Source organism: Tamandua tetradactyla, chromosome 13 (genome assembly GCF_023851605.1).
Source record: "Tamandua tetradactyla isolate mTamTet1 chromosome 13, mTamTet1.pri, whole genome shotgun sequence".
Taxonomy (NCBI): Eukaryota; Metazoa; Chordata; class Mammalia; order Pilosa; family Myrmecophagidae; genus Tamandua; species Tamandua tetradactyla.
In genome coordinates, this window is record NC_135339.1 from 63,331,060 (window position 1) to 63,353,499 (window position 22,440).

General features: G+C 41.3%; 1 protein-coding gene across 6 annotated transcripts in view; it reads right to left on the minus strand.

Annotated features, from left to right (window-relative positions):
* FBXW4 (F-box and WD repeat domain containing 4) overlaps positions 1 to 22,440 on the minus strand; it is a 173,053-nt gene that overhangs the window by 117,811 nt on the left and 32,802 nt on the right. For all 6 annotated transcript variants that reach the window (XR_013161703.1, XR_013161702.1, XM_077125796.1 and 3 more), the window contains exons 3-5: positions 19,990 to 20,175; positions 19,412 to 19,544; positions 10,980 to 11,074 (exon numbers count right to left, since the gene is read on the minus strand). Coding sequence is in view for 4 of the 6 variants with exons in the window: in XM_077125796.1 (XP_076981911.1) it covers positions 10,980 to 11,074; positions 19,412 to 19,544; positions 19,990 to 20,175 (414 nt within the window). In the remaining 2 variants the exon portion in view is untranslated. The remainder of the gene's footprint in view (positions 1 to 10,979; positions 11,075 to 19,411; positions 19,545 to 19,989; positions 20,176 to 22,440) is intronic.

Sequence of the window (22,440 nt, forward strand, 5' to 3'; positions counted from 1 at the left end):
CAACTATGTGATGATATTATGAGTCACTGATTGTACACCATGTATGGAACGTATGTGTGTGAAATTTTCTCAATAAAAAAAAAAAGATGCATACCCTTTAGCCTACATGTGGAGGCTCCAGCACCCAGGACCAGTGTGCATATTTTCTAAAGTACATGCAATTTAGAGGGAGCTGCTCTTTTCTAGTCTGCTGTGAAAATCAAGATACTACACCACGATCACTATGGCCATTGTTCTTGAAGGTGGATTATGGCTCTGCTGCAGGACAGAGCAGAGGAGGAATAGCAGGGTAGACTGGGCTGGGTCATAGGCAAGTCTGAACACAAGTACATGGAGAAGGTGAGGATCACAGAAAAATATGATTTTAAATGATTTTCATCTCCTAAAAAGTTCTATCTCATTGCCTGAACTCCTCTTCTGCAACTTAAGGTCCTGCTGAAGATGTTGGACATTATCACATCTCAACACCACCTGCCCCCCACTAGTTTCTTGTGCCCCATTCAGTGTTTTTAATTCGCATTTCAAACTATGCAAGAGGAAAGTTTCTACAGAAATCAATTTCCTGGCCAGAAGCTTTTGGACTAATTTTCCCTTTGCAATTATCATAGCTTCTGCATGCACGTGCTCACCTCCCTTCTTTCATCCCTCCCTCCTTTGCCAGCATCTTCTGCCTGAGTTGAGCCTATATGACAGGACACTAAAGACCCTGTCACAAACTCTCCCTATGAAAATGTCCCAGCCTGAGAGAGGAGCAAAAACAAGCTGGGTAAAGAAGCAAGGATTTGGGATGATCAGCTTAATAAGATATTCAGAGACATAGAGGTATGACTGCAATACACAGACACATAACTTTTATACAAGACAGGAAATAAAGGCCCTGCAACCAAAAGTTCACAATCTGAAATTTCTAAAGAGTCAGTCCTGTTCCAGAAATTGCTAGGGAGGCACAAAGATTAGCAGGTGTCCAATTCATAGAGCCAGAAATCTTTTAGGTCTGGTCTGAAGAAGGGCCAAATAAAATGATTGATTTGCTGAAGCATATACATCCTTTATTGTTCTCATGCACAGAAACTCTAGTTAGCACAGCAAAATTCAGAATCAACACAAATCTTTATAACTTACAGCATTTTTACAGCCAGTTTTCCACATCAATAGTGTCAACATTTCCCACTCCTAGTGGTATACATCTATGTCTATCCTCTTTCTTGCTGGTGTAAAGTTCCTGGGTCCCAATAATGAAACTCCCTGAGACTCACTGATACAAGGAAACTGTTATGGACAGCAGAAATCCTGTTCCTGGGGCTTAAGGCCATAACTGAGTAGAGCCACATGTGTTGTCCTGAACTCAGAGAAGGGAGACATGTACCCAGCACTGCAGACTGTCCACCTGAAAGTCCTAGGGCAAGGATTCTTCTGGTACATGGGGGGGGTGGGGGGGGGTGGGGGGGGGCACACTTTCAGAAAATTTGGTTTCAAATGAAGAGGAGAAAAGAATTTTAAACTTGACTCTAAACTGAAATACCCTCTGGCTCCCAGGCCACATAGGGTGATTCTTACACATCTGACATCACGTGCACACACACATGCACATGCACACATTATGCTACTGATGCAGGCACACCCCTACCATTGCCCTTTTTCTCTCTAACCCAATATAAACCCTACCCCACCTCCTTAGAGCCACTGACTCAAGAAACTAAAAGCACAGACACTTCATTAAGATCCCTCTTTCGACTGATCTGAGTGTTACAGCTAACAGGTGGGAAAATCTTCTTAAATATATGAGTATTATCATGACAGGGCCACTGGAACGGATCAGTGCCATCAGTCAGAGAGGGCTAGAAGTTTCCGCCTCACCATCAGGTTCCTCTTTAGCCTTGACAGATCAAACTCCAAGCCGAAGCAGAACACAGAGATCAGTTCAGTCTCCAAGCCAAAGGTCTTCACAGTGAGGGACCAAAGCTGCCCTGGCTGGGTCTCTGCCGGCCCATGCCCCAGATTAATCACCAGCAGGCGGGGCCTGAATACCAGTCTGCAATCTGAGCCCAAGTAGCACCTGCACAGGGGTCGTCGCCCCAGTACCTCCTTCACTTCCCTTGGGCAGGACCCAGGGGAATGAGGGTGTCCACCTGTTGACTAGGTTACCTGCAACAGGAAGGCAAGACACTCAGCCATCTTCAAGCCTTGCAGATAGGCCATGGATGGTTTGAGTGGTTTAGTGAAGGAAGCAGAAGAGGTGAAGTGACTCAGGTAGTACAATCAAGACGTCAAGAGAAAAAAAATTATCAGTATCTGAATAGAGAGAAATGCCCCAATGCCCCTCTCATCACTGTCTAGAGAAGAAATCTAGTTACAGACCCGCAGTGGGGGAACTAAACCCTCAAAGGTTATGAGCTAATGAAATGCTCAGTGTTTTATAGACATTTTGGTCATCTATAGATAAGCAGGGTGCTGATGGGAAGGAGACCGGAGCAGGATGTCTTTTCAAAACATCCCCAAACATGACTCCCAGGGGTATGGACCTTTCTGGCAATGTGGGACAGAAATCCTAGAATGAGCTGAGACTCAGCATCAAGGGATTGAGAAAACCTTCTGGACCAAAAGAGGGAAGAGGGAAATGAGACAAAATAAAGTGTCAATGGCTGAGAGATTCCAAACAGACTCGAGAATTATCCTGGAGGTTATTCTTACACATTAAATAGATATCACTTTGTTAGTAAAGATATAATGGAGAGGCTGGAGGGAACTGCCTGAAACTGTATAACTGTGTTCCAGTAGCCATGTTTCTTGAAGATGATTGTATAATGATATAGCTTTCACAACGTGACTGTGTGATTGTGAAAACCTTGTGTCTGATGCTCCTTTTAACTACCTTATTAACAGACAAGTAAAACATATGAAATAAAAATAAATAATAGGGGGAACAAATGTTAAAGTTAGTAGACTGAAATGCTAGTGATCAACGAAAGGGAAGGGTAAGGGGTATGGTATGTATGAATTTTTTTCTGTTGTCTTTTTATTTTTCTAAATTGATGCAAATGTTCTATGAAATGATCATGATGATGAATATGCAACTATGTGATGATACTGTGAATTACTGATTATATATGTAGAATGTTTTTGTTTGTTGTTATATTAAAAAAAATTAATTAAAAAAAGGGGGAAAAAAAACATCCCCAAACATTACCAGATATTTGTGTGTGAAAGAAGCTTAGAAACAAATCCACTTTGTGAAGGCCTAGGGGAGCTTCCTCTGAATGCCAAGATCTGGGAGAACAGTTCCCTCAATGGATCTCCTAATTCAGTAATCTTTCTCAAACACACATACGCTCAGAGCTAGTGACTTGGGAGCTGGGGCATGCATTTGGTTGTATTAAGAATGCTGGGTGTAGGGCGGGCTACGGTGACTCAGCAGGCAAGCACGCTTGTCTGCCATGCCAGAGGACCCGGGTTCGATTCCCGGTGCCTGCCCATGTAAAAAAAAAAAAAATGCTGGGTGTACACCTATCTCTCTATGCTAGATTGCTTTTTGAGGAACAAAGGACCCTATTAGATTATAAATTCTTCTCAGATAATAATACTTTTCATTTGTTGTTTCTCCAAGTCTTAGTAGGGTAAGAGGAAGTATTCATGAGACCCTCCAAAAAAATCCAAAGTAAGAAAATAAGCATGAAGATCTGTATCTTAAAATTATCAGCCCCAGGCTCTAACTCATGATATAAGGAGAAATCACTCGGGTGGGTGGCACCCTTTCCCAACTGCCCCATGGCTCCAAGGGGAAGGTCAAGAGTCAGACTGAAGCATGTGTCCGTTGAAGAGCAGAAAAAAAGGACAGGTCAGATAAAGAGGAGAAGGAGCTCCCACATCCTAACTGTTACATCTTATACCTCCAAAGCTCCATCTCCAGGAATTCCCTTTGAACCTCCGCAGAAACCCAGAGTTAGGGACAGAGCAGTGGTTACAATTACACACTAGCTGGGGGGAGGGGGGGGAGAGGAGGTCTTGTGGGTGTGGGGGTGGGGGGTGGGGGTGGGGGGGGACTACATGTGACAGGCCATGAAAGGTCCCTGCCTATAAAGCAGACTGGAAAACAAACCTTTAATTTAAATGTTAATGAAAGTGCTGTGGAGACATCAGAGTCTCCCCCAGCTGCTCAGAGAACAGCTACACTAGCCACAGAATTTATGGCTCCCCTTCACCCTCCCGCCTTCCTCTCTGCCTCATCACCCACTGAACCCAATCACCCACTGAACCCACTGAAGTTTAAAGAGAAAAAAGAAAAAAAAAAAACTAATTTTAACATTAACTCCATGCTTCCACCTTGGGATGTGATTGCTAAATTATCTATTGGCAGAATGGCAAGCAAAGGTAGGGGGGAAAAAAGGTAGAAAAACAGAGGTACATTGCACACACAACCCAGAAAAAGTCAGCAGCACCTAAGAAGGGAAAGTACCTTCTCTTTTCTTGATGAGGAAAGACTCAAAAGAAACAGTGGTGCAGGTGGGGCCTGGAACCAGGAGGGACAGGCAGCAGGAAGAAGAGGAGGAGGAAGTCTCTGATCACTCTAATGTACTCCCATAGCCCTCCGTTTTCCTCCAGCTGAGGACTCAGCACAGTTCGTGGTAACAACCCATTTACTTGTCTGACTCTCCTATCAAACCACTCTCCAGCTCACTGTTGCTTCTCAGTGTCTAGCACATAGTCATACTTAAGTATCTGGAGAGAGAAAAAGACATTGAGTGAGAACGGCAGGGGGAAAATGGAAGCGGAGGGAGAAATGGAGGTAGAGAAAGAGAGAGTAAGAGGAAGATAGAGACAGAGACAGAGATCCAGACAAAAAAGGATATAAACACAGAGACGGAAATGTATCCCTGTGAGCCAAGGCAGCATCTTGATTCACCGACTCTGCCTCCCCAATGTCCAGTCCTCTGCTGTAGCCTCTGTTTCTACTTGTAGTATTTAATTTGAGTCAGCTCTTTACAACTCAGACAACTTTGCTAGCCTGAGAGATTGCTGCTCCTACAAATGGATTCTGGGCCAGCCAGGGCTGGGAGGGTTATTGATCTCAGGCCAGCAGTTCAGCACATCTCTGTGCCCATCCCCCAGGGGAATGACGGATATCCAGGATCTTGAGAAAGTGAAACCCACCACTTGTGGCATCTGGTCCTTGCTATCGATGGATACAACCACCTGAGAGCCTGCCTTAGCACAGGCAATGAACTCTAGGGTAGAGGGCACTGCTCTGACATCTAGTAGGACCTGATTCCAACTCAATTGTACTCCCACTGATCCCTTTCCAATTTTGGATCATTTCAGGCAGGACAAGTGGGCTTATCTAGCATTATCAAGAGCTTCTTCTTTCTCCAGGTATCAGGACAGTCCCTCTAGCCAAAGTAGCCCCCATGCCCTGGTACCTACCCCCACCTCCGCCATGGTATCTTTGTGCCTCTGACTCTCTCATCCAGTGGCACCACGTGCAAGAAATTCCCTCTGTGTGCTCTATGGCCTGACAAAGGGGAACACTGAGCCACTCCTTGCCTAGCTCTTCAGGTCTCCTTTCCCCAGACAGGCCCCAGATGAGGCTTCCCCTCTGCCCCTGCCAAGGGAATACAGATAGATTCCCACATCACCCATGGTCCAAGCCATCAGGAGAACCAGCTACAATGTGAATCATAACAAAGTTACCCATCAGACTCTTTCTCCGGGTCATCAAAGTTAGGAATCCCCTTCAAGACCTAGCTCCCCTTCACAAACAAGAGGCAAAATCAGAGATATAATCTTTACTTTTGATTCTTCTTCCCCTAAAAGCACTGACTGAATTATGAAACACAGGAACAAAGGATTGCTAAACCACTAACCAAAATAATCCAAATCGAAAGTTGGTAAACTTTTTTTTCCAATCTTTCAAACCTCTCTGTCAGAAAACTCCAGATGGCAATTGCCTTTCACTAAAGAAAGAAGTATTTCAACAAGCTGGTGAATATGCATCTACCACATACAAAACACAATAAACCCTGTAGCCACTGGGAACAAATACCCTGCTCTCCCCAAAAACCCACTCTTTTACCAAGCAGTACACAGTGACTACTTTCCTTTTCAGACTCTCCCTCACCTCTAGAAGAAATGAAGCAAGAAGGGATAACTCTTCCATCAAACCCCCCCCCAGAGGCCACAACTCACTTTATAAATTTGAATCGGTACATTTCATGCAGACTTGGAGTAATCCCCCAAAAAACAAACAGGACACCACAGTGAGCAAAGTTATACAAAATTATACTGTATATTTAATAACACAGCTAAGTCAAGTTTCTATACCTATACCACTCATATATCTCCCTAATGACATAAGTAAGAGAGAAGGGATTAAAACCCAAGTGTCCTGAGAAGTCTTTCTGACCGCACTCATATGATGGCAAGTGTTATTCAGAGATGGGGAAAGGATTCTGCGGAGCATCTCCTTTTCCTTGAAGGGAAATAATCATATCTGCAGAGGGAGAAGGAGCTGTGGACTTCTCTCCCCACCTCTCCTAGGCAAACAGGGCAAATAGGTCTATAGATTAATTTCACCCCCAGGGCCCCCACTGTTGGCTTGGCAGGGTCCTGCAAACTGAAGATTTGTGTGAATTCCTACTCCTGGAATGATATAAGTATATACAGCTATAAGAGTGAGCCTAGCTCTCTATCACATACTGCCTTCTCCCACCCCTTCTATCTCACCTTTGGCCTCCAGGAAAAGAGAAGGTTCCTAGGTCTCCACAAAGCCCTTCCTATAGCTGCTGCCCAAAATGCTTGTGAATAAGGCACAGCAACAACACAGAGGCCTGCCCAACTTCATGGGACCCCTGCCCCAGCACCACAGGTTATGGCAGTAGTCTGGAGACTTGGGCACAACTTTCTCTTCTGCTCCATCCCACATTAGGCCCGGCCCTGATCTTCACTGGGCCTCGATGTCTTCCTCTGCTAGGAAGAAAATGATACTCCCCTCCCTGCAACCAGAGACAGCATGCTTCAAGGTTCTTTTTATAGTCTGGCAATCAATACAGTTATGTACCCATCTTATCCCCACCAATGAATAAATACTTGGGTGAGCTGGCATATAGTAAGTGCTCAGTAAACACACAAAGAGTAAGGAGAAAAGGAAGTGAGAAAGGAAGAGTTGGAAAGTAGGAGCAAATGAAGTTGAGTCTTTTAAAAATTCTGCGTTTCCTCACTCTTGAGTACTTACTAACTTTATTAAGCTGGAAATAATTTTTAAATGGCAATAAGGCATATTAACATATTTTTTAAGAGTCTGCTTTTCCTGGTTACTCATGGGAAAGTAACCTGAATCTTGAAAGAGGTTGAATCTCTGAAACCAGTTGGGCTGACCATTCTGCCTCTCTCTCTCCTCCAAATTATATTCAGACATATGCCCTTACACCCCAGGCATAGCTCAAGCAACTCACCACTGTTTCATCTCAACCTTTCCTTCCTTTCTTCACTCATCAAAGAACCCTAGGCTGGACTTCCTCTGGAGGAGGATGGCTTTATCGACAAGTCATGAATCTCAAAAAAGAAGGACAATTGATGTTGGGACAAAAAGATGGTAACAGTGTACAGAAGAGATAGAAAAAAGGGCCCTTGACTGTCTCCTTGCTGTGAGCCTACTGGTTTTCATTCTGTGTTTGGGAGGTACCTAAATATGATTCTAAGCACACAACTGTTGTTAAACATCATCTTCCATGATTGCTTATGAATCAAGAATTCAAGGTTATGGAAGGAAGGAAAGGGAACATGGGGATACTAGACAGAATATCTGCTTTCTCCCAGTTATGAGCACCTCAAATTAAACCTAGCACTTGGGGTTTCATACTTCCTATGACAAGTGCCTGGATGTGTAAGAAAAGAAGGTGGAAAAGCTCCAGCATCAAAAGTAAATAAGATGAATAGGTCTGACAAATTTTTCTAAATAGAAGAAAGAGATTAATTGAGAAAGGAAATGTGCAAGGTGTCTTAACTGTCCAGGTTCCTTCTAACTGCATAAGGGAACAGCAAGAAAGTGAGAAGTTGTCAAGGAAAGCAGGAGTTCTTGATCTAGAACTGAATATAGAATGCTTGTTAAAACATCCTCACTGATTGAGCAAATGAAAGGCAGCTGGACAACCTCCCTAACAAGGACAGGGAGCACTGTTACCTCCTAGAGGACAGCAATTGCCCACATCACCTTACATTCTTCATCAGGGGTTCAGGGGTACATCACATCAGTAACAATGACAACCACAACTCACAACAGGGGAAGTGGCAGGCAGGAGATCAGAAGGCCGCCAACAAGGGCAGGAACAGTATAGGGGGAAGAACAAGTGGCAAATGGGATTCAGACTGAGCCCCCACTTCAAGAAGGCAGCAAAAGAACAGTGTGATCCTGAAGAGCCAGGAGAAGCTGGAGGAAAGGTAGAGCCTTGAAAGTAGCTGTGGCCACTAAACAAAAGTTACACCAAATGGGAGACGATTCTGGCTGACATGATATTATAGCCCTTTTACCTTTTCTGAGTATTTTCATATACATTATTTCACAGTATCTTCATGATAATCTAGTAAGGTCCATAAAGGAAACAGGCTCAAAGAGGGAAATTACTTACCTGAGGTCACCCTGCTAGTTGGTGGCAAAACAGAATTCCAGTCCCAAGACTTTTCTAAAAAAAACAGACCCTAAGGCTGAGAGGCAGTATCTCTCCAGACTGAGAAAATGGATGCATTTATTGAAAGGCTCAAATTCATGGAAACAGTGAGAAGAACTGGATCTAATAACAAAGTGAAAAGATCTCTATCCCACTATATTCTTTAGTGAAGAGAAAAGGGGGCAGCAATAACAGCAGCCTATACCCTAGTTATCTAGTGTAAAGACAGAATCCCAAAGGCAAACAGTTTTTAAAAGGAGTCCAAGACATTACCTATGGAGTTGAGAAAAAGTCCATCTCAAGTTATCATAGGTCAGAAGCTGAATAGTCATCTCAGAATGGGTGAAAGGATCATCCCAGGAACAAGAAAATACATTAAGGGAATGAGAAGATCCTGAAGAACAGTGTGAGAAAGCACAAGACCCAGGTCTTCACCAAAGATAAGGTAAATCAAGGGCATAACAGAGGGTCAGCTGATGGTGGTGGTGGTGGTGGTGGTGGTGGTGGTGGTGGTGGTAGCGGCAGCCATAGTAATATTGGAAAGCTAGACCTTCCCCAAAGCCAGTATTCAAGTGGTGGCCATAAAAACCAAACTCAAGCTTATTGAGATCTAAAATACTTCTTAATGGTTAGGGCATACTTTGTCCTCAACCTCCCGTATTTCCATCATCTTCAGCAAGTGCTGTTTTCTAGTCTTTTAAAAGGTAGTCTAATAGCCTAACACATTCCAGAGGAGGCAGGTGGAGTAGAGGAATACAAGAGGGGGTAGGTGTAGGCCCCTGCCTATGCTCTTTGGCCTAAATCCATGGGCAGGAAGCACAGAGACCATTTACAGCCCTGAACTCTCCCTTCTACCACCTACTGCCTCCAACACCAATCCCCCGAAGCTAGCAGAAGTCCGCAAGTAACCACCAAAACAAAGCCATCAGCACACCCCTCACCTCTCACAAACTACCTCACTATCCTTAAATTCTTACACATATTTAGTCCACAGACTCCGAAGCCTGGCTAATTGGGTTAAAAAAAAAAAGGCAGCATTAGGAAGAAATTGAGAAGACAAAGCTCCATAGCTCCATTTTCTACCTTCCACTCCCACACACTTAGGCCTCTCCACTCGGACTGGTCTTTTCCTTCTCTCTTTCCTAGGACTGCTAGAATGATTTGTTCAGAACAATGACAGGTTTATAGGTTAGCCGACACCTCTGCTCTGTGGAATTTTAATTAACTTCTCCCATCGTCAATATGCTAAGGAACTGGGTCTCCATTCTCTGAGGTCAGCAATGTGTTTCAGGTCCTGCTATATCAGCCGTCAAATTGAAGAATTAATGACGTGGCTAATCGGCTCTAATTCTTTAGGAAGAAAAAAATTTGAAAAGGAGTTATAGAAGGGAGCAGGAGGAGGGGTGCAGGTTCCATACGGTGAGGAAAAGGAGGCTGAAGGGGGTTGAGCAAAGGGGGTTAGAGGGGTGGGATCAACTCTCTCATAAAACAAGTGAGTGACTTAAACCCAATGTTGAAGGTGACAGTACAAGAGCGTTCTCATTTATCATTTGGGTGGGGAGGTGGAGTGAAGGAAACGGGGGAAGATCCTAGGTAAACACTGTGATAGAACAGGTGCAGGAGAGTGAGTATAAGTGCCTGGTGGGGAGGAGAGAGGCCCTATATTGTTCAAAATCACCTAGAAAGCAGATGAAAAGCTCACTTGTTCATAGGTAAATTTAAAGAAATGCCAGTCAGGCCAAAGGGTAAAGGACAAAGCCAACATAAAAAAAAATGGGGCACTTTTGCTACAATTTTCAATGAATCTACTCCTCTACACACGCATGTCCCTGCATGAGCAACCAGTTAGATATAGGCCCCAAGGCTCTCCTGATGACTCAACTCTGTAAGGGATACTTGAGAGGACATTTTCCAAGGGGAACAAACCAAAGACATGAATTGTGAGAACATGTTGGTTTGATGATGTCACTTTCAGAAATGTGGAGAGGCCTCCCCTTTGGAAACAACCCCAGAGGGCACATGCTCCAGAAGTGATACCCCTGCCAACAGTTGGACTCTTAGTTACATTCTTACATAGTACCTTTTCCTTAACATTCCTGGGGTTGATACTTAGAAAATTAACCCGTGTGAGGTCATTTCAACTCCATGAATACTTGAAATGACCTTTAGCTCTCAAGTCTCTGCAGGGTTTTCAAAATCCTTCAGAGACTTAACAGTGGCACAAAACATTGTACAGTGGGAAAATTTCCTAGGCCACCTGACTAAGTAAAATAAAAGCATAAGTTATATGGGACAAACGATATGCAAAAATGTCTCCCTTACCTGAGTAATGGGCTGACTGCAATGGACCAGACTCGGTCTTCAGTCTGGATGGTATGTAGGCACTGCCCCAGCCGGCCTGAGGCCAAAGGCCAAACCTGGAAACAGAAGAGAAGATGCTCTCATTGGCACTGCCAAGGATGGGGAGGAGAGAAGAGAGATGCACCAGATGGGGTGACTGTCTCCAGGGGGATGGGGAAAAGGAGACTCCTTTCTGTTCTCTATGTACAGAGCTCAGGGTATCAACAGAGGGGTCTCTCCAGCTTCTGGCTCACCTATTACTCAGAACCAGTCCTAAACCATAGTTTTTTACTTCTACCGGATTGCCCTGACTAGCTGATTTTATACCAGGAAATTAGAAGTTCCACATTTCTCGGCTGAGACCTAACTGAGAAGTGCATGGATAGGGCTCACTTTCAGCAACCTTCACATGTTTGTGGATTTTCTTTTTTCTTATCACTCACCAGCATTTTACTTTGGGGAGGGGGAGAGAGGGAGGAAGATCAAGGTGTGGTATGGGGGGAAGGAGACAGAATTAAAGGGGACTAAGAAGGAAAGATGCAAAGGAAGGAAAGAATGGGAGAAGACTTCAAAGTAGGAAGGTGGTATGTTGTTGTTTGTTGATAATGCTCAGGGTCCAATGTTATTCATGTCAGCAGGGAATTTGGCACCAACTGTCACAAAAAGCAGCGAAAAGCTAAACTCTTTTAAGCTTCCCTATCTCCTACAGGTTAAAAATATTGCTTGGAGCACATTATCTGGTCCCTATCAGTCAGGAATGTACATTAGCAGCCACTCTGGATTTAACTCTAATCAACACTCACAGAGCCCTCTCAGCGATTGTGCATTTAGAGGTCTCCCATTAAGCACAGGCTCCCTCTCACCTCGCCCTACCCTAGAGGACACACATAAGCCTCTAACCAAACAGAAAGGAAGCCTCAAATGTGCAAAGTTATCCCTGGACAGCAGCAAAGGACAGATCCTGAGGCAGCCAGATGGATCAACAACCTTGAGAGGTCCGTGCAGTGCTATAAGGGGAACACACAGAGCTCAGCCAGGACCTTAGATGGAAGAACTTTACGGAAACACTCCTTGAGTTTAAGGAGTAGATGAGAGACTGGCGGATGGCCCTGACTTCATCTTAGGGTCACATGATACATCTTCCCTATAAAGAGAGAAAGTGTCTCTTAGTAGCTACGTGTGTATGACCAAGGAGGGAGATGATAGTTGTGTGTGTTACTTTTACCAACACAGGGAAAAGAAAATACATTGAAGAAGATCCTGAATGAGGAGGGGAAAAAAACAAAGATAAACACAACTTTTCTGAAGTGTTATGTGTCTGGCTTACTCTTCTAGATCTATGGTCAGTCCTTCGTTTTGGTAATAACTAGATATACTTCAAATGTCCTCTTTCAGGCAGCCCCACCTTGGAAGAAAATTTTGCCTTTTTCTTGATGTAAACTCTTTAGAGCCAGAACTTGCTTGGGGAGCAGGAGACACTAAGGATTCTGATTACAGTCTAGGGATAACTCTAGGACTGAATTCACTAGCTCCCTCCATAGAAAGGGCTGGTGGACCCCAGGATTCCAAAAACACAAAAAGATTCCTGGTCTCTAGAGTGGCTCAGAAAGCATGCTGCCAATTCTGAGCATGATTTGGGAGAGGGGCCCTCCAGGCCTCCCCCAGCAGCACACCTTCCAGCAGAAAGACAAGTAGCAGGGTGCACACATGGTTCAGTGGTAGAATGCTTGCCTGCCATGTGGGAGACCCAGGTTCAATTCCCGGCCCTTGCACCCAATAACAACAACAAAAAAGAAACACAAGTAGCATGGTGCCTGTCAACAATAATGCTGATCACATCTTCACCCTCAACAGTCAAATCCAAAACAGACTCATCTCAAGCAAAGATAAAACTTAGTGGGAGTGGATATTTATATGGCTCTTTTAAAAAAAGCAGACTGGTAAGTGTCTTAAAACGATCAAAACCTTGACTCAGTAATTCTACTGCTGAGAATCTATCCTAAGAAAATAATCCTAAAACACACACACAAAAAACTAAATACTAAAAGTATTTCCTACAGACCTTCTGCTACAGAAAGAGCATACACGGGCTCTGCAATAAGAAAAATCTGGGTATACCCTAACTGTTACTTACAAGCTTTGATATTAGAGATATTTCATATTTTAGCTTCTGTTTCCTCATTTGTAAAATGGGAAATATACCTACCTTGCAGGATTGTAGTATGGAAAAGCACCTAGCACAGTAGCACAGTATTTGGTAAATATTAGGCATTCAGTAATGTGCTTCTTTTTTATTACTATAAGGAAAAAACAGTTACAAACATTCACCAAACATTTTCAATAGGAAAAATGGTTAAATAATTATGGTGAATCCATTGTGAAGCCATTAAAGATGACATTTCCAAATAATCTGTAAAATAATTCCTTATCAATAATTTGATAAGGAAAACCTTATCAAATAAAATAGTTACAGTAGGTTATCTATGTGGGGGGAAAATTACCCTAAAGGATAAAATGAGAAAATGAATAAACACAAAGTGCCTAGCACAGGCCCTGGTAACATTCTATATTGTTACAAAACAAGAAAGCAAATCTACACATTGAAAAATGACTAAAAGAAGAAAAACAAGCCAACTCAAATGCTCCCTTCTTCAAGTATCCCCTTCCAAACAGACACGATCTCTTCATCCTCTGAACTCTCCGGCCCTTTCCCTAGAGCCTTACCACTTCACAGTCTCAGCCATTTATGATCAGCTTCATAGACAGATGCATACCTCTCACCTCCCCCCTTAAGGACAGAAGCTATATTTTCCTCAAGTTTGATGTACCTGGTTGCCTTGTGTGCTAAGTCTCACATATATAGTAGCACTCATAAGAATAAATGAAAAACTAATGGAATAAAGTGGGAAATGAAAGAATGGTCACAACCAGCCTAGGCCCACCAAGAATATACATTACCATCTGGTCACAATTTTAGGGGACCCACTGAAACCCAAAGAGGCAATCCAAGCTAAGTGACAATAAATCTGAAACTGGGAGTGGAGGAAAGGGAACAATGAAGACTCCATGGGCAGACCTCTAGCTCAGAAGTCTTGCAGTGAGAGTTTTTTTATTCTTTCATACCTCTTTCCTAAAATATGGGTCATATTTGGGAACTCCTTAAAAAAGCATTAAGTTCTTAGGTTCAGGTGTGTTCAATGCCTATAGAAGCAGCTGCAGAATTGTAGATGCCACTGAAAAGAAATGGAGAGTCCATTATAAAAGACTAACTAGAACAAACAAACAAACAAAAAGACTAACTACAGGTAATAAGGAAATAGCCAGGAAGACGAAGGTAAGCGGATGCAAAATCAACACAGAAAGGAACCAAAGCAGCATCTAGGAAACCAGACGAGGTGGGCTGGCCTGAAGGTCACACTGACCTGCTTTCAGGAGTCAAAGAAACAGAGAAGAGAGTTCTTTCACTAACCTAAAAGAAACCCTCAAAAGGAAGAGGGTAGACTGCACTGACAGAATTTTAGAATTAGGATGTACCTACTTACGTGTTTAAAAAAATCTAAGCCACTACTATTAGCACCTTGCATTGGTGTGATACCTTTATCGCAATTCAGAAATATTTTTATAATTGTATTAACTGTAGCCCATCATTTACAAAAGAGTTCACTGTATTGTGCAGTCCTATGTTATTGGTTTTTTTTAATTTTTATTCTAGTAACATATATACAACCTAAAGTTTTCCCTTTGACCGCATTCACAGTGCTGTTGATTACATTCACAGTGTTTTACGATCACCACCATTCATTACCTTGAATATTTTTCTTAAATTACAGAGGTAGTTATGTTTTAATACTGATCTGTTTCTACATTACCTATTACTATGAAGAATACATTAATAGACTCTAATATTGAGTTTTCTATGATATTTCATTTATTTATTATAAAATTGAACTATATGAGGCAGGGTGCAAGGGTAGTTCAGTGGTAGAATTCTCACCTGCCATGCAGGAGACCGGGGTTCAATTCCCGGCCCATGAATTTCCTAAACAAACAAGCAAAACAAACAAACAAAAAACCAAAACAAAAGAAAAATTCAGCAAATGGTGCTGCAATAAGGGGATACTCCCATGAAAAAAGAATGAAATATGACCCCCACCAAATAGCATACAAAAAAAATTGAACTATATGAAATTGTGGGTTGGCCTAGCACAATTCTGCTTAACAAATCAGCTCAAAATTTAGTAACTTATAATAACCACAGTTTCTTATTATCCTGCTTCCTGGATCAAGAATTTAAGATAAGCCCAACTTGGAAATTTTGCTTGGGGCTTCTCTTGTGGCTACAATCAGATGATGGCTGGATCTCAGAACCTCTCTTTCTGCATGAGGACTACTTGTGGCTTCCTCCTAGCACTGTATGTAGCCTCAGGGATTACTTACACCTAGTTAAAGTCTTCGAGAAATATTTCAACAAGCAAGGCAGAAGCTGAATTGCCTTTTATGACCTGGTCTGAGAAGTCATTCTACATCCCTTCCACCAAACTCTATTGACTAAAAGTGAGTCACAACTGCGTGACTGTGAAAGCTTTGTGTCTGATGCTCTTTTTATCTACCTTATGGACAGATGAGTAAAACATATGGATTAAAAATAAATAAATAATAGGGGGAACAAATGTTAAAATAAATTTAGTAGATTGAAATGCTAGTGATCAATGAAAGGGAGGGGTGAGGGATATGGTATGTGTGAGTTTTTTCTTTTTATTTATTTTTCTGAATTGATGTAAATGTTCTAAGAAATTATCATGATGACGAATATACAACTATGAGATGATATTGTGAGTTATTAATTAAACACCACGAATGGAATGATCATATGTTCAGAATGTTCATGTTTGTATGTCGTTATGTTAAAAAAAAAAGTTTTTTTTTTTTAAAAAGTGAGTCACAAGCCTATAAGATTCAAGAAGATGCGACACAGATTCATCTCATTGGATGAAATAGCTAGTTCACATTGTTGAAGAGGATGTGAGAAGGGAGATACTGTTGCAACCATCTTTGGAAAATAAAATCTCCCACATACATAAAAAACGCTCTATTATATGTAGTTTTCCTATGGTTCAACACAAATAGATACATGCAAATGTGTGGGGAAAGAGAACAGGATTACATTGTATTAGAAAGTTATAATCTATTAAATTGGCCTATAATTATTTTTCTACTGTATGTATCCAGATTTGGTACAAGGTTATAACAGGTTTGTTAAAATGAATTTGGGAGTAATCTATATTTTTAATTTTCTGATACTGCTATTATAGCATAACAATTATCAGGTTCTTCAAAGTAGATAAAATTTTATTTTACAATCATCTAGGCTTGTTATATTTTGTTGAGGGAACATTTTGACTACCAATTCAATTACTTTATTTTATTCTTTATCTTTATTCAGTTTTTATTCTTCTGCTTAGTTAATTTTGGTAATGTTATAATTTGCTAATAATTGAAAATTTTATCTAAGTGATCATATTTATCAGCAAATAGTTGTACATGGTACTCTCAATTTTTAAAAAAATGGAAATTATTTATATTCCCTTTTTAATCAAATATTATTTATAAGCATTTTCTCATGAATGCTCATGAACCTTTTACATACTCTGAAACCAGAAAATTACAAATAATTTGCAATCCCTGTATACTGCTCCCCTTTTCCAACTCACTGTTTCCTCCATAGAGACAGACACAATCCTAAATATTTTGGGAATCATTCCCTTGCTTTTTCTGTTTTTCCATTTTATCACATATAAATGTACACATTAACAATATATAACTTCAGTTCGTTTAATTCTGACCTTTAAATATGTTATGTTACATATAACCTTCTGGGAATTACTTTTATCATTCAATATAATTTATCTAGGATTTAAATTGTAAAAAAAACCCTAAGCCACTAAATAGGGCTAAGTCAGTACTTAAATTAGGAAACTAAACCAGCATTCCAAATAAAATTGCTATTATTCCTTAACTATAAGAAGCCCAGAATCTTGAATTGCAACCTATGGAGCTTTGTTTTCATACTGTGCTAGGTGCCAGACCACAGAGAATAGGACAGAAGAAAAAGATGTCACTAAAAAGAAGAAACCAGGGAAAGCTTGAAGCCATGAGAGGGAGATGCCAGAATAAGGCAGGAAGAGCTATGTCATATAGGCCATAAAAGGTTTCTATGTAAACTGGCTTTTGAGCAGTACAGCAGGTAAAGGTCAGTATTTGCAAGGAATGGTACAAAAACAGTGTCCAATCAGAAACCTGAATTTAGAAATGGGTGAGAGTCTTAGGGTTTGTTCATATGAAACGTATCCCTGTAAAGAATAGGCTAAGTCTACTTAAAATTAGGCCTAAGAGTCACCCCCAGAGAACTTCTTTTGTTGCTCAGATGTGGCCTATCTCTCTCTCAGCCAACATGGCAAGCAAACTCACAGTCTTCCCTGTTTCTACATGAGACATGACTCCCAGGGGTATAAACCTTCCTGGCAACATGGGACAGAAATCCTAGAATGAGCTGGAATTCAGCATCAAGGGATTGAGAAAACCTTCTTGACCTAAAGAGGGAAGAGAGAAAGTGACTGAGAGATTTTAAACAGAGTCAAGAGGATATCCTGGAGGTTATTCTTACACATTATATAGATATCTACTTTTTAGTCTAAAGTGTGTTAGAGAGACTAGAGGGAAGTGCCTGAAACTGCAGAGCTGTGTTCCAGCAGCCATGTTTCTTGAAGATGATTATATAATAATATAGCTTTTGCAATGTGACTGTGTGGTTGTGACAACCTTGTTTCTGATGCTCCTTTTATCTACAGTATGGAAGATGAGTAAAAAATATGTATTAAAAATAAATAATAGGGGGAACAAATGTTAAAAAATAATAACAGATGGACACATCGGGGAAAGGTACCTACTGCAAACTATGGACTATGGTTAACAGTAATATTTTAATATTCTTTCATTAACAGTTAACAAATGTACCACACCAATACTTTCGGTCATTGGGGAGGGGAGATGGATAAGGGGTATGGGAGGATTTGGGTTTTATTTTTTATTTTTATTTATTTTCTGGAATAATGAAAATGTTCCAAAATTGATCATGGGGATGTATGTGCAACTATGTGATTATACTGTGAGCCAGTGATTGTATACTTCAGATGGTCTGTATGGTATGTGAGTGTATCTCAATAAAACTGTACTAAAAAAAAAAGAAATGGCTGAGGAAATAGGAAGCAAGTGATAGGAAAATAAATTCCCATATTAGTTCAAAAAACTTGCTAGATTTTTCTCAAGTTTCCTGTGCTGATGTAGACAGAAAATAAAGTGTAAGAAAAAAATAGCAAAGGAAAGAGAAACTTCCATAACTAGGAAAATAACATGCTTAGCCTTTCTTTTCATGAAAATTAGCAACATTTGTACATGAAGATATAATCACCAAAAGGTACACAGAATCTGAAAAGTTGATGAATAAAGACTGCAGCTTCCCTCTCCTTAGTTCTCTCCCTATATGCCTTACAGCCCTGTTTGCTGACACTGAAAACACATTGCTCCTTCCTGACAGCACTATGGAGCTGTCACATACTGGGAAGAGAGACAACAAGATATTATTGGGCTTCCTGAACCATCAAATGAGTTGTGAACAAAATTCCCATAGCAGTCCCAATGGACCAGGCATGTGTATGCCCTGGTAGTACTTATGGACACAGGGATGGAGACATAATTTCTTCTCTGTCTCATAGGTGGGAGCCTATTTGATCCAGATCTGAATGAGTTGAGTCCATAAAGCAAGGGTCATGTTACTTATCAGTCTCATTCTTTCATGCCTTGGCGGATGTCTGACTGTAGACAAGGCAATTTGGCAATGACGCAACAAACAATGCCCTTCCTAATCATCTTTCTACTGCTTTCTGACCACATCACTCTCCAGAGAAGCAATAAAAACACATTTTAATTATCAGCCTGACTGCTTATAAACAAGGTGGTGAAAAATTAACCTCCCTAAACTAAGAACAAGCAAAAGTAGGGAGATTTTTAAATAAAATGTTGGGGTCAAAACTCAACCCACAAACTTGAGGAAACTCTGCTCAGGGAGGAAAGGCTGGCCAAACCCTCTGTTTTTGAGTTCACGCCACATTTCAAGTGAGTGGCAAGCTTCCCAGCCACTGTCCACTCCTTTCCCAATCCAGCTGGCAAGGACACCGCCTAGCATGGTGAGTTGCATGCCAGAGGCACATAAGTGAGTTCTTTATTGTGTTGGCTCCCTCTGCCCCCACCCAATGCTCTCAGCCAATCCTGGGACTCAAGTTCCTATCCACCCTCTCCCACCCCCACACCCTATAGACAGGAGGAAATAACAGTATGTAAGGGGGAGACCACCTCACCTTGGCTGTCCTGTCCCTGGAGCCACTTACAATGATGCCCCCTTTGCAATCCACACAGTTCACCTCCTGTTCATGAGCCGAGTATTTGACAGTGAAGGTGCTATGAATCTTATGAACACCAATCTTCCCATCTCTAGAAGAGAAATAAGGAGCCCATCCCCAGTAGCCAATTATTTTCTCTGTAGGAAGAGAATTAGTCTACAGAAACAGCTCAATTTTCCAATGACGTTCAAATTTAGTAAGCATTAGGCAATTCCAGTCCAATAAGATGTTGAGTTCTAGATAACTTACTTCTTCAGCACACTTGGGGATGAACAGAGCTGAGCAACAAAGCAAATTGCCCCCTAGAAGGTATCAAAACCACCTTCTCTTTTCATTAAAAGTTCTTCATATTTTCCTTCTCCAGCTCATCCTATTAGTTATCTTTAGTAAAACTCTGTTCTAAATGAAAAAAAATTTACTACCCCTTCTTCTAGCCTTCCTCTTCATCCCTTTGTAGCCAAGACAGAAAAGTCACAGGCAAGTAGAAAGACCAGCAAGCCATAAGAAGAGGGCAGAAAGAGATGTGCAGCACTTACCCTCCTGCACTGATAATATGCGAGTTGGCCAGCACAAAATGGCAAACATCCTCATCATGACCAGCGAAGACTCCCAGGGGCCGGCGGTTCAAGCTGGCACCATCTGGGCGGAACTGGTAGGCCAGGATGAAATTAGCCTGGGATACGTACAGAGAATCACCCTCTAGCTGCATCCAGGGCATTTGACTACAGAGATGGGGGGGAAAAAAAGCTAAGGGTCATTTAGATATAGCTTTCTTTTAGAAAGCCCAAAGAAGACTGGGTCACCACAAAGAGGCGAGGCTGAAAGACCCCCAACTTAGCAAGAACAACATGCAAGGCTAACAGTCCATACCTCCTCACACCCCTCCCTCAAAATCACCTACCCCTAGGCTATCTTCAGAAAACTAGCATGAGGTTTGTGGTCACCCAATCTTTTTTGGGCTTCCTAAAAGACTTAGAAATAAAAGATCAATTAAATATCACCTTTAACTGGAGAATGCTAAAAGTCTGAATAATTGGCCATCTAGACTTTTCATAGGCAGGCAGAGTTTGGAAAAATTCAGGATAGGGAGGGTCAAAAAGAAACCTTTCAGCCAGGTAAAGTAACTTTCACTCATCATTCTCACTGATTAGAAGCATAAGTGATAAATTTCAAGGTTTCCAGATTCCTGTACATAGTTCTTTCTCATAAAAAAAATCAGTGAGGATGTAATGGACAGAAGAGCCCCGGGAAATGCCATTCCTTTGTCCTAGGAGCCATTTATAAGTGAAAGGAATAAAGCCATTTAGGAAAGGATGTTAATGTACTGATTAGATACCTAGATCCTCAAAGGGGATATCTACATTTCTATATTAGAGGGTAAGTGTGGCAATGGAAAAACACAGCTCCAAAGCAGTCTGCTACAGTTCAGGAACTACAGAGAAATACCCAGCTCTCACAGGCAGCTGATAAGCGAAATCCACAAATAGTTAAAGATTCTCTCCATAATCTGGGAGAAAGAAGAAAGGTTAGAAGCCACAGGCCAAGCCCATGGCACAAAGTGAGCCTTACAAAGAGAGAATCCTTAGTTCCCACCAGAGAGCCAGACACAATTCTCAGGTAGATACTAAATCCCTTTCACAAAGTAGACTTCCCAACAGCCTGTTCTACTCTATGTAGGGGTGCTGGAGCTTCTAGGTCCCAAGAAAAGCACAGGGACAGCTGATTCATCACCATTTACAGAGACACCATCTCCCACTGCCAAGACTGTCTGAGCAAATTGGACTGTTTCTTCCCCAGACTCCTTACTACAAGCGTCATGGGAATGTGGAAAAGTTCTGCAAATTGACTTGACGGATCATTAAATGCAACTTAGACTTTGTAGTGACTGAGTGTCTGCTTAGGAGGTTTTTATAAGTGTATGCCTCTATTATATGGAATGTGTATAGAGTGTATCTAGATGCCTGCTTTCTCACACTTAATGCACATTCCCTCTTCAACATACCCTTGCATGAGTATGTGGCACAGTCAAGTGGGTAGTAAGCAGAGTGGGGTGGAATTTAGTATGCATGTGTTTAGAGCCATCTGGGAAAAAGCCATCTGCCTAGGACAAGAAACCAGGTTCATGCCAGGTGAACAGTGGAGAATCCCAGGGCAGCCTGGTAACTATTTTGTGTGTGTGTGTTTTCAAACTGCTTGAAATCAGCCCAAAAAGACAACATCAGGGATACAACCTTGATAGAGAAATAAACTCTAAGAGTATTAAAAGGCAAAAGTGGGAAGCAGGAGATCATCATCACCACAACTACCACCACCACATAATACATAGCAACTGATATCAACAAAACCAATATAAACTAAGCTGAACACAAACAAGAGAGTGAAGTTTATCAGACAGAAGCAGCCTGCCTGTACCTATCAGGAAAGTACATGTCAACTTGAAACGGGGAATCATAATATTTCCTTTCTATCCAAACCAATCAACAAGGAGCAGTATTTTGTTAGGGACTTGAATAATAACTACAAAACTATTTAGCATTGATGAAGCATAAAATTTATGCTTTGGCAGTGCCAAAGCCATTATCTAAATTTCCTGGCAATTTTTCTCAGTCTAATCTCCTGCAACATATATATGCAAGCTTTTAGATGCTATTTTGTCTTTTAATAAAGTAGGAAAGAGGGCCAAAGAAAGCCAAGAGTGAAGGTGTAACTCCTAGAGAAGATTTAAAGATAAATCTTTAAAGTAAAACTAGATGGATTGAAATATTGGCTTCTTTTATTCCCTTTGATGAGATAAATCAAAAGTGCTTACCTCTGAGTGATAAGATTATAGGTAAGTTTTATTTTCTTCTCTAGACTTTTCTATTTTTTTTCAAATTTCTATAATATATATTTATTTTTATAGTCAGAAAAAAATGTAATATATTACAATAAAGTACATTTCTTGTCATTCTTTTTTTATTGTGATGAAAAGCTGTTGGCCCACATGA